At 38.8% G+C, this 14697-nt stretch overlaps 1 protein-coding gene across 2 annotated transcripts in view; it reads left to right on the top strand.

The window, feature by feature from the left end:
- Positions 1-14412, top strand: part of PNPLA8 (patatin like phospholipase domain containing 8) — a 69390-nt gene extending 54978 nt beyond the window's left edge. For both annotated transcript variants that reach the window (XM_034769430.1, XM_034769439.1), the window contains exons 9-10: positions 11115-11310; positions 12814-14412. In XM_034769430.1, coding sequence (XP_034625321.1) covers positions 11115-11310; positions 12814-13088 — 471 coding nt within the window. In that variant the 3' untranslated portion in view covers positions 13089-14412. The remainder of the gene's footprint in view (positions 1-11114; positions 11311-12813) is intronic.
- Positions 14413-14697: the final 285 nt, after the last annotated feature.

A 14697-nucleotide genomic window follows, 5' to 3' on the forward strand; every position in this document is an offset into this window, starting at 1 on the left:
GTTAGTTCAATCAGGGAGGGTGAGGTGCTCTGCTAGCAGTTGAGGTGTGAACACCAAGGGAGGAGAAACTGCTTCTGTAGTTGGATAGCCATTCACAGTCTTTGTTTAATCCTGATCTGATGGTGTCAAATTTGCAAATGAACTGGAGCTCAACAGTTTCTCTTTGGAGTCTGGTCCTGAAGTTCTTTTGCTGTAAGATGGCTACCTTTAGATCTGCTATTGTGTGGCCAGGGAGGTTGAAGTGTTCTCCTGCAGGTTTTTGTATATTGTCATTCCTGATATCTGACTTGTGTCCATTTATCCTCTTGCGTAGTGACTGTCCAGTTTGGCCAATGTACATAGCAGAGGGGCATTGCTGGCACATGATGGCATATATAACATTGGTGGACATGCAGGTGAATGAGCCGGTGATGATGTAGCTGATCTGGTTAGGTCCTGTGATGGTGTTGCTGGTGTAGATATGTGGGCAGAGTTGGCATCGAGGTTTGTTGCATGGGTTGGTTCCTGAGTTAGAGTTGTTATGGTGCGGTGCGTGGTTGCTGGTGAGAATATGCTTAAGGTTGGCGGGTTGTCTGTGGGCGAGGACTGGCCTGCCTCCCAAGGTCTGTGAAAGTGAGGGTTCATTGTCCAAGATGGGTTGTAGATCACTGATGCGTTGTAGAGGTTTAAGCTGAGGACTGTAGGTGATGGCCAGTGGAGTTCTGTTGGTTTCTTTTTTGGGCCTGTCTTGTAGCAGGAGGCTTCTGGGTACACGTCTGGCTCTGTTGATTTGTTTCTTTATTTCCTTGTGTGGGTATCGTAGTTTTGAGAATGCTTGGTGAAGATCTTGTAGGTGTTGGTCTCTGTCTGAAGGGTTGGAGCAGATGCGGTTGTACCTCAGCGCTTGGCTGTAGATGATGGATCGTGTGGTGTGTCCGGGGTGGAAGCTGGAGGCATGAAGGTAGATGTAGCGGTCGGTGGGTTTTCGGTATAGGGTGGTGTTAACATAGCCATCGCTTATTTGTACTGTGGTGTCTAGAAAGTAGACCTCCCATGTAGATTGGTCCAGGCTGAGGTTGATGGTGGGGTGGAAGCTGTTGAAATCGTGGTGGAATTCTTCCAGGGTCTCCTTCCCATGGGTCCACAGATGTCATCAGTGTAGCGTAGGGGCGTGAGTGGACGAGAGCTGAGGAAGCATTGTTCCAGGTCAGCCATAAAAATGTTGGCATATTGTGGGGCCATGCAAGAGCCCATGGCGGTGCCACTGGTCTGGAGGTATATATTGTCACCAAATTTGAAATAATTGTGCGTGAGGATAAAGTCACAGAGCTCAGCAACAAGTTGTGCTGTGTCATCATCAGGGATACTGTTCCTGACAGCTTGTATTCCATCTGTGTGTGGGATGTTTGTGTAGAGAGACTCTACATCTATGGTGGCTAGCATGGTGTTTTCTGGGAGGTCACCAATGCATTGTAGTTTTCTCAGGAAATCTGTGGTGTCACGGAGATAGCTGGGAGTGCTGGTGGCTTAGGGTCTGAGTAGGGAGTCCACATATCCAGACAGTCCTTCAGTGAGAGTGCCAATGCCCAAGATGATGGGGCGTCCAGGATTTCCAGGTTTGTGGATATTGGGTAGTAGATAGAATAACCCCGGTCGGGGCTCTAAGGGTATGTTGATTTGTTCCTGTGTTAGTGTAGGGAGTGTCCTGAGTAGATGGTGCAGTTTCTTAGTGTATTCCTCAGTGGGATCTGAGGAAAGTGGCCTGTAGAATTTGGTATTGGAGAGTTGTCTGGCAGCCTCCTTCTGGTAGTCGGACCTGTTCATGATGACAACAGCACCTCCTTTATCAGCCTCTTTAATGATAATGTCAGGGTGGTTTCTGAGGCTGTGGATGGCATTGCGTTCTGCACGACTTAGGTAATGAGGCAAGCGATGTTGTTTCTCCACAATTTCTGCCTGTGCACGTCGGCGGAAGCATTCTATGTATAGGTCCAGACTGTCATTTCGACCCTCAGGAGGAGTCCATGTGGAGTTCTTCTTCCTGTGTTGTTGGTGGGAGGGTATCTGTGTATCAGTGCGCTGTTCAGTATTATCTTGAAAGTATTCTTTGAGTCGGAGGCGGCGAAAGTAGACTTCCAGATCACCGCAGAACTGTATCATGTTCGTGGGAGTGCTGGGGCAAAAAGAGAGTCCCTGAGATAGAACAGACACTTCTGCTGGATTTAGTGTGTAGCTGGATAAATTGATGATATTGCTGGGTGAGTTAGGGGTACCCCTGTTTTGGCCCCATGTGGCAGGTAGGATTTTAGACAGCTTACGGTCCTTTTTCCTTTGTAGAGAGGTGAAGTGTGTAATGTAGATCTCCTGTCTTATTGTAGTAAAGTCCATTTGTGTGGAGGTTTGGTTATTTATGAAAGTCTCCAGGTTGGAGAGCTCTTTCTTGATGTTTTTCTGTTTGCTGTATGGGATGCTGATCAAGTGGTTCCTCTGTTTCTTTGATAGTGTATGCCATAATCTCTCACTGTGGTCTGTGCAGTATGTAGATAGCAATGGATTTTTCAACTTCAGTCCATTTGGTATGATGTCCATCCGTTTGCATTTGGAAAGGAAGATATCTGTCTGTATTTGTGCAAGTTTCTTCATGAGGTTGATAGATTTCCATTCCATACTGCTAAAAGCAGGATTAAACAAAGACTATGAATGGGCTATCCAACTACAGAAGCAGTTTCTCCTCCCTTGGTGTTCACACCTCAACTGCTAGCAGAGCACCTCACCCTCCCTGATTGAACCTCGTTATCTCCATACTAATTTATACTTGCCTCTGGAAATTTCTATTACTTGTATCTGATGAAGTGGGCATTCACCCACGAAAGCTTATGCTCCAATACTTCCGTTAGTCTTAAAGGTGCCATAGGATCCTCTGTTGCTTAATAAAAATAGATACTCTCAAACTCCAGCCAAGGATTAGTATGTTGTAAAGAAGATTGTGATAATCTCAGTGTTTTATGAATACAATTGAATAAGGAATTATTTTTGCAGTGTCGTGTAGAGTCTCAGACAAACATGAAAAGCTCATCATGATCCCATGAAGTGATCCACTTTATGCAATATTTAGGTCAGTCATTCAGGACTTATGTATTGACTATTTAAAGATGTTTTGTTTCAATGAAAACATTTTAGTTTCCAATCTTCACCAATATGAAGTGAGGAAACAAATTAAATGAACTTTCAGATTCTAAATACTTGATTTAAGTGTTTATTATATAAAGACATTTGGAAATCCTTCATTGTAACTGCATTGTCTATAGCTAATGCCCTGTATACAATGTATATACATGGCTGAAGATCATTGCAGATCATTATTTAAGTGCTGCATAACAGTGCTCCACAATCTAGGATTTTTTTTTTGTTTTTTAAGTATATAACCCTAACGGTTACAAAGAAAAGTCTCACAATGTGAACCAAATGTAAATTGATATGGTAATGTCTTCCTGAGTCTGCAGAAGGCCTGAAACAATAGCTATGGTAAGTCCGAACATACCTCACTAATGTCAATAAGATGTTAATTCTGAAGCCAAATGATGACATTAACTGTCAACATTTACTCTTTCACCAGTGTTCATTTTAACAGAAACAGCTTTCTATTATGTTTTTGTCTTTGTTTAAATTAGTAGCAGATTGGGAACAGGATGCAGTCATGTAACTAGTTCAAGGGGGGGGGAAAGAACCAAACCTTCATACACACAACCCCAATTTGTTTCCTCTGCCCTGGCCCAAAAGGGGGAGGGAAAGAGGAAATACATTGCTCTCCCCACTACCAACATCCATACTTGCTCCAAGATCTCCAAAACTTCCCGTGACTCACTCTCAACTGTCTGTATTCAGCGATTAACTTCCAGTTCCTCCTCCCCTTCCCCAACTTCTATAACTCATTTATTAATTGTCGATACAAAAATTCACAATTTAAAATCGGGGCAACATAAAATCATTGAATTTTTATTAGAATAAACAGCTAGTAGGAATAAGTCTCGTGCCACATAGGATGTGCAACCTTGTTGGTAGTCATGATTACTTTGCCAATTACTTTGATTAGACACAAATAAATTAAATGATTGTTTATAGAACTTCCCTGTTAGTTATTTCCTCTTCAAGTATTGTAACTCCCATTATTTTTAATAGACAATAATTTAGGCTGTTTTAAATCTTACCCTGTTATATAATCACTAGTATTTAAAAAGTATGCATTTTCAGATAAGGTGGCATTACATCCTACTTTTGATATCAGCGCCTGTTTCATGCCCTACCTTTCTTCACTATAGGAGGGATTTTAAAATTTATGTTGAAATCCCGGCCCCATTGAAGTAAACACCCATTGACTTCAATAGTGTCAAGATTTCATCTTTAATATCTCAAATATATATGAGGTAATTTGGGATCTTTGTGTGTGCTCTAATTTTAACTATTCTTTTGGGAAGAGACCCATCGACTAAGCTAAATTTTGGAGAGAATCTTTTTTTGTAAAACTTCCTTTTTCTTCCTTTAGAGCTGCTGGCACCCATATTTGGGCAGCACTTCTCTTTAACCTCAGTCCATAGCCCACTCATGCCTTCAACTTTAAAAATCTGAATTGGAAGCTGTGCACAATTTCTAACTTTGTTTGTGTGCAGCTGAAATTGGCTTCCCCTTTTTATAGAATACAAATGTAATCTTTACTCTGTGTGTTCTCAATGCCAGGATCTTTGTAATACAAGTTTTTAGGGGGGGAAAGTGGGTGGGGAAGGAAGGAGTGTGTAAGTATACATATATATACACACACACACACACTTTTAAAACTCTTTGCATAGGTCTGTTATCCCTGGAAGATACTTCAGGTGCATATTGTGCTGGGAACATTCCAGTGGTTGTGTACATTGCATACTCCTTTGGCCTTGGTCATGGCTACACACCCAGACTTAGTAATATCACAACATGAAGTTCACTTTAGCATTATTGCTTTAATGGATTTGCCTACTTTACAGGTGATAATAATTCCATTCAGTTTTTGGCAACAAGTCACATATTCTTCTCTACAGCACATGGGGGAGGGTTGTGTGTGTGTGAAAATCAGAACTGTAATGAAATGTAAATGAAATTCACTAGAATGAGTAGATGTGATTCAGTTAACATACTCTATTCTAAGATTAAGAAAATAAGCAGGGAAAATACAAATATTGAAGTTTTAGATTAAAGTCTGTGAAGAAGCTAATTATTCATAGGACAACACTATACTTTGGTTTTGGGTTGGGATTTTTTTGTATAGAACACAGATTAACAATAAAAGAGGATAGGGTGTACCAAAACGAGACACTTCGCTTCAGCTGTGTTTTGAGCAAAATGTGCAAACCAGTCCAACAACAGTTCAAAGAGTTTTTGTAGATCCAAATGAAAGCTTAATAAAAAAAAAAACCTCATCAAGCCAATAATCCTGTTTTCACAGCACTTATTTATCCATTGCAGCTGTAGTTTAAAAAAAAAAAAAAAAGTTTCTGTTGAACGTGAATCTACTCTAAATTATTTATTATTCCAAACTACGCTAGAGTATGAATGCATCTTTGGTTATTCTTGTGATTTGATGGGCCAGTGTTAAGAGCTGATATGTTTTTATTTTACATTGTACTGTAACTATAATCTCTATTTACATTATTTAAATATTATTGGACATGATTTTGTTAGGTTTTATTATTGTAGTTTAAATCCAATCCCAGGCCCTAGACGGCTCTCTCATCAGTTAAAAGTGCAGTCCTTATCCACTAAAATCAACTCCAACAAAACACCAGCTAAACCTCATACAGACAAGCGCTAATATGCACAAATAAAATTTCTCCTCAGATTCCAAAAAAACCTCCATTTCCTTAGTCTTTTCCAGTGCCTGCTCAGAACAATGGGCTTGTACCATGCCTAGAAGGAAAGCAGATTTGGGCTGTTTTGAACAAGGGGGAAGTGAATTCCAAATGTGAGGGGCTTTAGGAAAGCACTTGAGCACATTCCTGAGTTGGGAAAAAGGTCCCATAACTCATCACAGCAGCACATTGAAGAAAGATTGTAGATTCGTAGCGGTGTAATGTTGACACACACGCATTATTGGACTGCATCTCTGCAGTAAGAGGAGGTTGTAAGCTACCCTCCTCTGGTATCTGTTTTCACTCTATTAATCAAGCGACTGAGGCTTTGTCTACACTAGTCCTTTTGTCGGTAAAACTTTTGTTGGTCAGGGATGTGAAAAACACACACACACGACCGACAAAAGCATCGGTGTGGAGATGCTCTCCTGCTGACATAGCATAGAGTGGCTACACAGGAGACCTTACAGCAGAGCGGCTGCAGTGGTACAGCTGTGCCGCTGTAAGGTCTGTAGTTTAGACAAAGCTGTGGTATCTGATCCTGCCCCCACTATAGTCTAATTCATTTTAGTGGAAGCAGAATCAGGCCCTTAAACAGGTCACAATTCGACGGAGCTATTAACGTGCTTTGAGTAATGGTTAGTTGGGCCAGACACAAATAGAGCTACAATCACAGGAAAAAAAGACTACTTGCCTCGTATCAAAATTCAGCTTTCAGAACTAGGAGGTCCACTTTCATTAAAATAATCTGCCCTCCAACAGGAGAGTTTATTGGGGTTTTAAACCATTGGTGTGAGTCTTAGCTGTGATATAAATCCAACATTCACACCAGAGTAAAAGGTGTTATTCCAAGATGAGTGTCTATCACAGTTATAACATATCTCTGAGCTTCAAGGGTGAAATAAATGTACAATAATTGATATGTACTTGCAATAAGAAAATAACTGGTTGAAAAAAAGTATCAAAATTAGTGGCAAATTGGTCTGTTTTCTCCAGAGATAACTCAGTTTTACATAGCCAGTGAGAATGTTATTATTTGGAACTTTTAAATATAACATTAAATGCAGAAATATTAAAAACCATGCTTCTACCCAAAAGAAACCTAAAGGTGAAATTTTAAACTGTACATTTACAAGGAATTCAAATTCAACTGCTGCTTGTTGAACTTGATTATGTTTTCCATTTTGACTGGACTACTTCAGACTTTCACAGTATTTTTATTTTTGTGATGTTTTTCCCCATGTATGAAGTCCTTTTCAGCATTTGGATTTTATATCAAATTCTTTTGGTTGGTTTGAAAGATGAAAAATATGTTTGAGTATGTGTCACAGTTATTGTAAGGGCTAATTGCTTAGTAAAGGATAATGTGACATCAGCTCCAGTGAAGTAGTTTTCCAAGTGCATAAGTGTTTAGTGACTCACTAGTCTTGGTAAACTTTTAAAGGTCATTTTACAGTTAGTAGAACACATTTTGATTCCAGAAAATATTTAGTTCCTTTTTTAAAAAATATTGAAACATTTGAAATTGCATGTGAAGTAGCTTTGTAGAACAAGCCAATTTCAGGCAATCAGACTATTTTCTGCAAAAAATCTGATTTGATTGTATGAAATTGTAGCAAGGCTTTTATTTGACCACTATCTGGAAAAGGGCTTGCATTTTTGTATTGTTTCTTAAATGTTTTTGACATAAAATTTAATTGTCACTGAAATATACATATTAACACACACAATCCTGTTAAGAAAAGCACCACTGTGGTTGCTGCAAAAATTGCATTGGTTATATGTGTAATCATATTAGCACTTGAAGAACAACCTTTGGGGCACCTGAAAGTGAAAGGTGTCTATATCTTGTCTGCTTTTTGAGGACTAAAATGGCTTCAGACATTTTCTGCAGTATATATATTTTATTATAGTATTTTTACAGACAGGACTTTGGTAGGACTCAAGTGAGTTAATCCTCTTCTCTGAATGCATAAAATATAATTGTCATAAGACATCAGCCATCATATTTTTCTCTATTTATAAAAATTTTTAGATCTCTACAGTCTATAAATGCATCTAGTAGTTATAGTGCCATAATACATATTTATAGCCTTGTAACTACAGTCTATTAATACACCTTGTAGTTCCAGTGCCATTATATGTATTTATAGTCTTGTAATTCATTTTTCCAACTTTGATTTTGCATAATTTGATTTTTCTATTTAAATAAAAAGGAAAATGCCCCTTTTGCTTCTGCAGTTCTCCATACAGCTCCCCTTATCCCTTTGTTCTCCTTCAAACTTCCTCCCTTTCTCTCACGCTTCTTCCAAAGCTACACAGCTTTTAACATTCGTCTTTTCTTTAACAAACAAAAACTTGGAAGACATATCATGATCCCTATTTAAAATGCAATGGTTAAAGGTTAGAGACTTGAACAGAATAATATTGGAAGCCAGAGCAGCAATGCATAATATGTGGTAAATCTTTATTACATCCTTTGGTGTTCATTGTAATAATGATCACAGTGAATTGTTCTGATTTTACTGTAACTGTAATAAGTAACTCTGTTGCTATTTAACATTATTTGATGTCCACTTATTAGAAAGTGGTGTTGGTCCTGAAATAGGAAAGTATCCCAACTCAGGACAGGCACTTAAGCACATGCTTAAATGCCATTAGAATCAATGGGATTTAAGTACATGCTTAAAATAATAATGTAATCTTTGAACAGGGTTATGTTAATGCAAAATAGGAGCCTTTTAGTTCATGCTTGCAGTGGCCACAGTACTTAAACAACTTAATTTGTATATTACCAAATATCGTACATTTCACAGTATAGCCAATACAATTGTGCAATTACACAACATTACAACTTGTCAAAGCTGCAAGATCAAACAATATTACACAGGGATAAAATCATAGGACGAGAGTACCAATTTAAAAAACTCACATGGTACACTGACATCTTGAATACTGCATGTAGATGTGGTCGCCCCATCTCAAAAAGATCTATTGGAATTGGAAAAGGGCAACAAAAATTATTAGGGGTATCAAACAGCTTCCATATGAGGAGAGATTAGTAAGACTGGGACTTTTCAGCTTGGAAAAGAGATGACTGGGGGTGATATGATTGAGAGCTATAAAATCATGACTGGTGTGGAGAAAGTAAATAAGGAAGTGTTATTTACGCCTTCTCAAAGCACAAGAACTAGGGGGTCACCAAATGAAATTAATAGGCAGCAGGTTTAAAACAAACAAAAGGAAGTATTTCTTCACACAACACAGTCAACCAGTGGAACTCTTTGCCAGAGGATGTTGTGAAGGCCAGGATTATAACAGTGTTCAAAAAAGAACTAGATAAATTAATGGGGGATAGGTCCATCAATGGCTATTGGCTAGGATGGACAGGGATGGTGTCCCTAGCCTCTTTTTGCCAGAAGCTGGGAATGGGCGACACAGAATGGATCACTTGATGATTACCTGTTCTGTTCATTCCCTCTGGAGTACCTGGCATTGGCCACTGTCGGAAGACAGAATACTGGGCTAGATGGACCTTTGGTCTGACCCAGTATGGCCACTCTTATGTAAATTGGAGGAACCCGTCATCCTTCTTCTCTAGTGTGATTTTGGTGGTCTGTAGCAGGCCCCAATTGGTAACAACTCATCTTGTGTGTTATCTATTAGGACAATGATCCATAAGCATTCAGGAAAATTTTGTTTCAGAGTGGTCAGTGACTCAAACAGGTAATGCCATTTTTGACATAGAGTGCCAGTGCCTCTCCCTCTCCCTGGTTTCTGCGCTCTCTAATTCCTTTGTTACCACTTCCTTTTCTTTCCTTGAATCTGGGATGGTGATGCTTCCTGAATCTGGCTGTCCAAGCGCTCTTCAGCTTTGATCATGCTCTGCAGAGTCAGTATTTGTTCTTCCCCACCACAAATCTTGTCTTCCAGCACAGCCACCAACTTGCACTTCATACAGAGTGTCACAGTTAAAAGCTAACTGTACCTCTGTTCCCTTCCTGGTTTCTCTGAATATAACCCTTTATGTGTCAGGGCTCGGGCCTTTACCTATCCTGGGATGGAATTCCACTATTCTCCCACTCTTAGACTGTGTCCTGGACTATGGTACCCTATGTATAAATCATGCTTACCCAGTTCTCCCATTACAGAGTCTGTGACCAATAGTATATAGCATCTGTCATGATCAAATGACCTTATTAAAACCCAAGTATTGTTTATTTTAACATTAGGGAAAAAGCATTTAGAGAAAGGGATTTTGAAACCATCTACAGATGTCTGTCTTACCTTAAAGGCTTTCCATCCCTTTAAGGTAACCTAGCAGGTCCAGTTTCTTCAGACACCACAGCAGGTGCCTATTTCTCATCCTGGTTTCCCCAAACAACTCCCCCCCCTCCCTCCCTCTCTCTCTCTCTCTAGTCCCCTTTTTTTAAACTGCTGGTCCTTTTGATCTTTTATGCTCCCCAGTTTTTTCCTGGCATTGTCTCTTAACAATCCTCAACTGTTTGCTGAGAAGTGGTTTAACTTGAGCCATTCTCTCATTTCCTGCTTGTTTTCATTACAGACCTCTATTAAGCTAAACCACTATATTCATACAGTAAACATCCCAATAATAGATTGATGTGCAATATTTGTGAATTATTACACAGTATCTCCAATTTCTTCACATGGAGGAAGTCCCTTTTGGCTTCATGCGGGAAAGCAAGTACGGCATAGTCCTTGCAGGTCACTGTCTCCTCCTTGCCATTGCATTATTGAACTTAGACCTGTACCTAGAGCACCTCTTGCATTCCCTTCAAAACTGCCATTTGCCCTTCCTGTATGCCTGTTTAGCAACTGACTTCTGTACTAAGCCTCACTGCTTGAATCCACCCCCTCAAAAAGAGGGAGGGATTAACCACACAAAGACTTCAAACGCAGGGGGGTAGGGGCTGATTCATAGATTAGATTATAGGACTGGAAGGGACCTCGAGAGGTCATCGAGTCCAGTCCCCTGCCCGCATGGCAGGCACAGATCACAGACGCAAGGTTCCAGCCACATGGTCCTCGCAGAGATACAAATCAATCCTGTCTCACCTGTCCTATTCAGGTCCCAGAAGCCAAACCACAATGACCCTCATGGAGACCAAACCACAGACCAATCACATCACTCACCAAGTTCCCATTTGTTCTGTTTCATTGATTTGTCGTGTTTCAGTTTTGCAGTATTAATTTATAATGAAAATGCAAGCAGCTTAATATAATATTAATTTGTAGGATGGAGGCCTGCTTCTGAATAATCCCACTGCTTTGGCTGTCCATGAGAGCAAATGCCTTTGGCCAAATGTCCCACTGCAGTGCGTAATATCGTTGGGCACTGGTAGATACGAAAGCGAGAGGAAGAACAGCATCACATACACAAGTCTGAAAACCAAACTTACAAATGTTATCAGCAGCGCAACTGACACAGAAGGTTAGTATCTAATGATTTGTCGTCTTGTCTCTAATTGTTTTTAACTATTTATGGTTCTCAGGATGTCACTTGTTATCATTAGAAATACAGTACATCAGAAAACATATAATACCATGAAAATATATGCAATAAAGAAAATGTAAATGTGTCTTGTGCACTTTTAGTCCAGGGAAAATTTCATAACTTTTTTCAAATTGGGATTACATTGTTAATCTCTTTGCCTGCCATATGCAGTTGGATTTCAGCTTTAGTGTAGATGACCAGTCAGTTTAGACCAAAGCAGGAAAATGGAGATTTAAAGAATAATTTTTTTCAGTAATTTGTTTTCACCATACGTCATAAATATTTCCATTTTCTTGCTATATTTTAAATTTATCATTTTCCCTCTCTTTATTACCTCTGATATTGGCTTTTTATTTTTAGTTATTATTATGGATGTACTGGGTAATTATAGAGCTTGTGAAATATGCATTTAAATTCTCTCTCTGAGTCTGCACCTTGAGTATGCTATTACTAAGCTGTCTTTAATTGATGAATACATCACATCTCAACAATGTAACCATAATGCTGATGAGGCATTAGGAATACAAAACTACATCAAGAAAGGTTACAAACCCTAGAAATCAGAATAAGAATTTGGCTGAGAATTATAGTAATCAAACAGTGTGTGTTTGTTTGTTTTAATTTGGCCTTCAGAAGAAGAGCAATCCTGGAAATCATTTCAGGGATAAAGGAAATAGGGGACACTTTCTGTGTATATAGTTTCAACTGTTCGCAGAGAAATATTAAAGCAGTTGATCCAGAACATTCATTTGTCTTCTGAAACTTGTGACACTTTTAAAAACGCCCTCTTCGCTCTAAGGACCAAGTTCTGTCTGTCAATGAGTGTGTCTTTGATGTCAATGGGAGCCATTCACACACATCTGAGAGCAAAATCTCACCCAGGCATGGGAGCACAATAGAATTACATAATTAGATGGTTGTACCTTTCTCCATTTTATAAGATGCAGAAATGTGGATTCTGAAAGAATGTTTTGTCCGTATCAACACTTACTGGAAACCCAGACTCAGAGTGAACTGATACACAGTGATTTAAAAAGTACCCACACGTCTTTATAGTTCTCCTGCTGCTTAGTTCCATGTATGAGCAGAGCAACAATGTGAGACTACTCAGTAAGGCAAGCCGGATTTGGTCTCTTATTAATTTTACTTTGCCTCTCATCAGTGTAAAATGGTGAAGTGGAGAGGTAGCTGAGTTGTTCACCTAGTGTAGAAGTAGGAAAGGAAGAGAAGCTTATCTAAGCAATTTGGTGATATGAGAGCTACTATGTCTAAGAAACAGTGGAGAGGGAGGAGAGATTGAAGGAGGTGATTGGTGGGGGTGAAGCTGCTGTGAAGTTAATTAGTCTGCAAAAGCAAGCCGAATTTGTAGGACTGCTTTTCCCTTGATTTGTCAGAAACTTAATTAGGATTTAACATTTTACTATCTTTGTTTTAAACCAGAAGTCCATACTATGCTGGATGGCCTGTTACCTCCAGATACCTATTTTAGATTTAATCCTCTGATGAATGAAGACATACCTCTAGATGAAAATCGGAAGGAAAAACTCAATCAGTTGCGGACAGATGGAATACGGTATTTAGAACGAAATGAAGAAAAAATTAAAAAAGCTGCCAAAATCCTAACACAAGAAAAAACAGTTTTGCAGAAATTGAATGAGTGGATAAGGTTAAAAGCCTATATGTGTGAAGGACTTCCATTTTTTTCCAAACTGTGAATATATAATTAACGAAAACTCATATATACCGTTCCAGAGAATCCAGCCAATTCTATAAGGGATCTGTGCATACATCGTTACTGTATAATTCTGGATAGCTGTCAAAGTCCAGGGAATGCTGGAGAAAGCACTTCTCAGTCAAGCACTGGTATAGTGCTGCCTGCTTTGTACACACATCCTTGGAATAAGGTTTCGTGGTGTTCCTTTTTTGAGATTTAGAAACATTACTGTTGTACTGGTTAATTTTAGTGAAATACTGGTGGTTTTTTTGGCTGTTCATGCAGGCCTATTTTAGATTCATTACACGTAGCTCACTTTGTGCCACCTAAGATTAACAATTATGAAAAACAAATGTGCTATACATTTTTGTAAATATATACCATAATCATGTTGACAGTAACACATTGTTTATTTACCTATTACTGAATTTAAAATAAAAACAAAAATCAAACTGATTTCTAGAAGTATATTGTAGTCTCTGCAATATATACTACAAGCTGTTTTACTGCCAGTGAAGGTAATATCCTTTCAGTTTATGAAAACCTAAAGCTGGGCCCACGTAAATGCACTTTTCCATTTCAAAGATAATGTTAAAATAATTTGTTTTTAATATGCATTTTTTGTGTGTAACAGTTAACTTTGTCCAGTAAGATGTTTGCTGATTATAAAAAGGTATAAAATACTCAAAATCAACCAGTATTTTTTCTGTAATTTTAAGATGTGCTGTGCATTAACTTTTATAGGTTCAGCTCCAGAATAAATTATTCGTTGTTTGAAAATAACTCTCAAACCTCATCCCAGCAAATATTCTTGTCACATAATAAAGGAAATAAACTCTTGAAATAATCCACTTCTCATGCTGCAGTAGTGACTTTCTTAACACATTGAAATCTCAGAATCGGATAGCACCAAACTTTAGAAATCAGTGTATATACTTTTCCTGTAAAGATGATGCATGGAGTAAATAAGTTCAAATAAAATGTATTTTCTTTTATGCCTTGAAATCCATGTGTGCATTCCCCCAGTATTCGGTTGACACTAGTGTTGTGTGTTTATATGTAGCTTAAAAGGTTGCTTTTGGAAAAAATATTTTGTTTTAATTTTATTATACCCATCTTTGTGGCCCATTCCACTAGCCTTATTTATATGATTTCTGTGAGAATATGTTAAAGAAAATGACAAGTATAATTGGACCCCTAGAAACGGTGTAGCTGTGTGAAGATTTGGGGAATCTGTCTATGTACAATTTATGAATTCCAGTTTGAGATTATAAACTGTGTGTGTCGTTATCAAACTACAAACTTCATTTTGGAAGTGGAGCTAGCATGCCTTCTCTGTTGTCTTTTTTTCCTCCATGTTATACTGAAATTCCAAGGGGTAGTGTCACAGGGCTAACGATGGAGGATCATTAAACTTTGATGGTCCTCTAGTCTCATAGACGCACCCTGGCACAGAGAGTTAGTTTCTGTCCAAAAGAACCAGTCTGCCCAGACAGAGCAGGGGGTCACCTGACAAAGGGTACTGGCAGTTATTATATTTAAAAAAAAAAAAAAAGTCTTTTGCAGGGCATTTTAGAGAGGGAGAAGAGACCAGAAGCAAAAGGCCGGCT

Source organism: Trachemys scripta, chromosome 1 (assembly GCF_013100865.1).
Source record: "Trachemys scripta elegans isolate TJP31775 chromosome 1, CAS_Tse_1.0, whole genome shotgun sequence".
In the NCBI taxonomy this organism is placed as follows: domain Eukaryota; kingdom Metazoa; phylum Chordata; order Testudines; family Emydidae; genus Trachemys; species Trachemys scripta.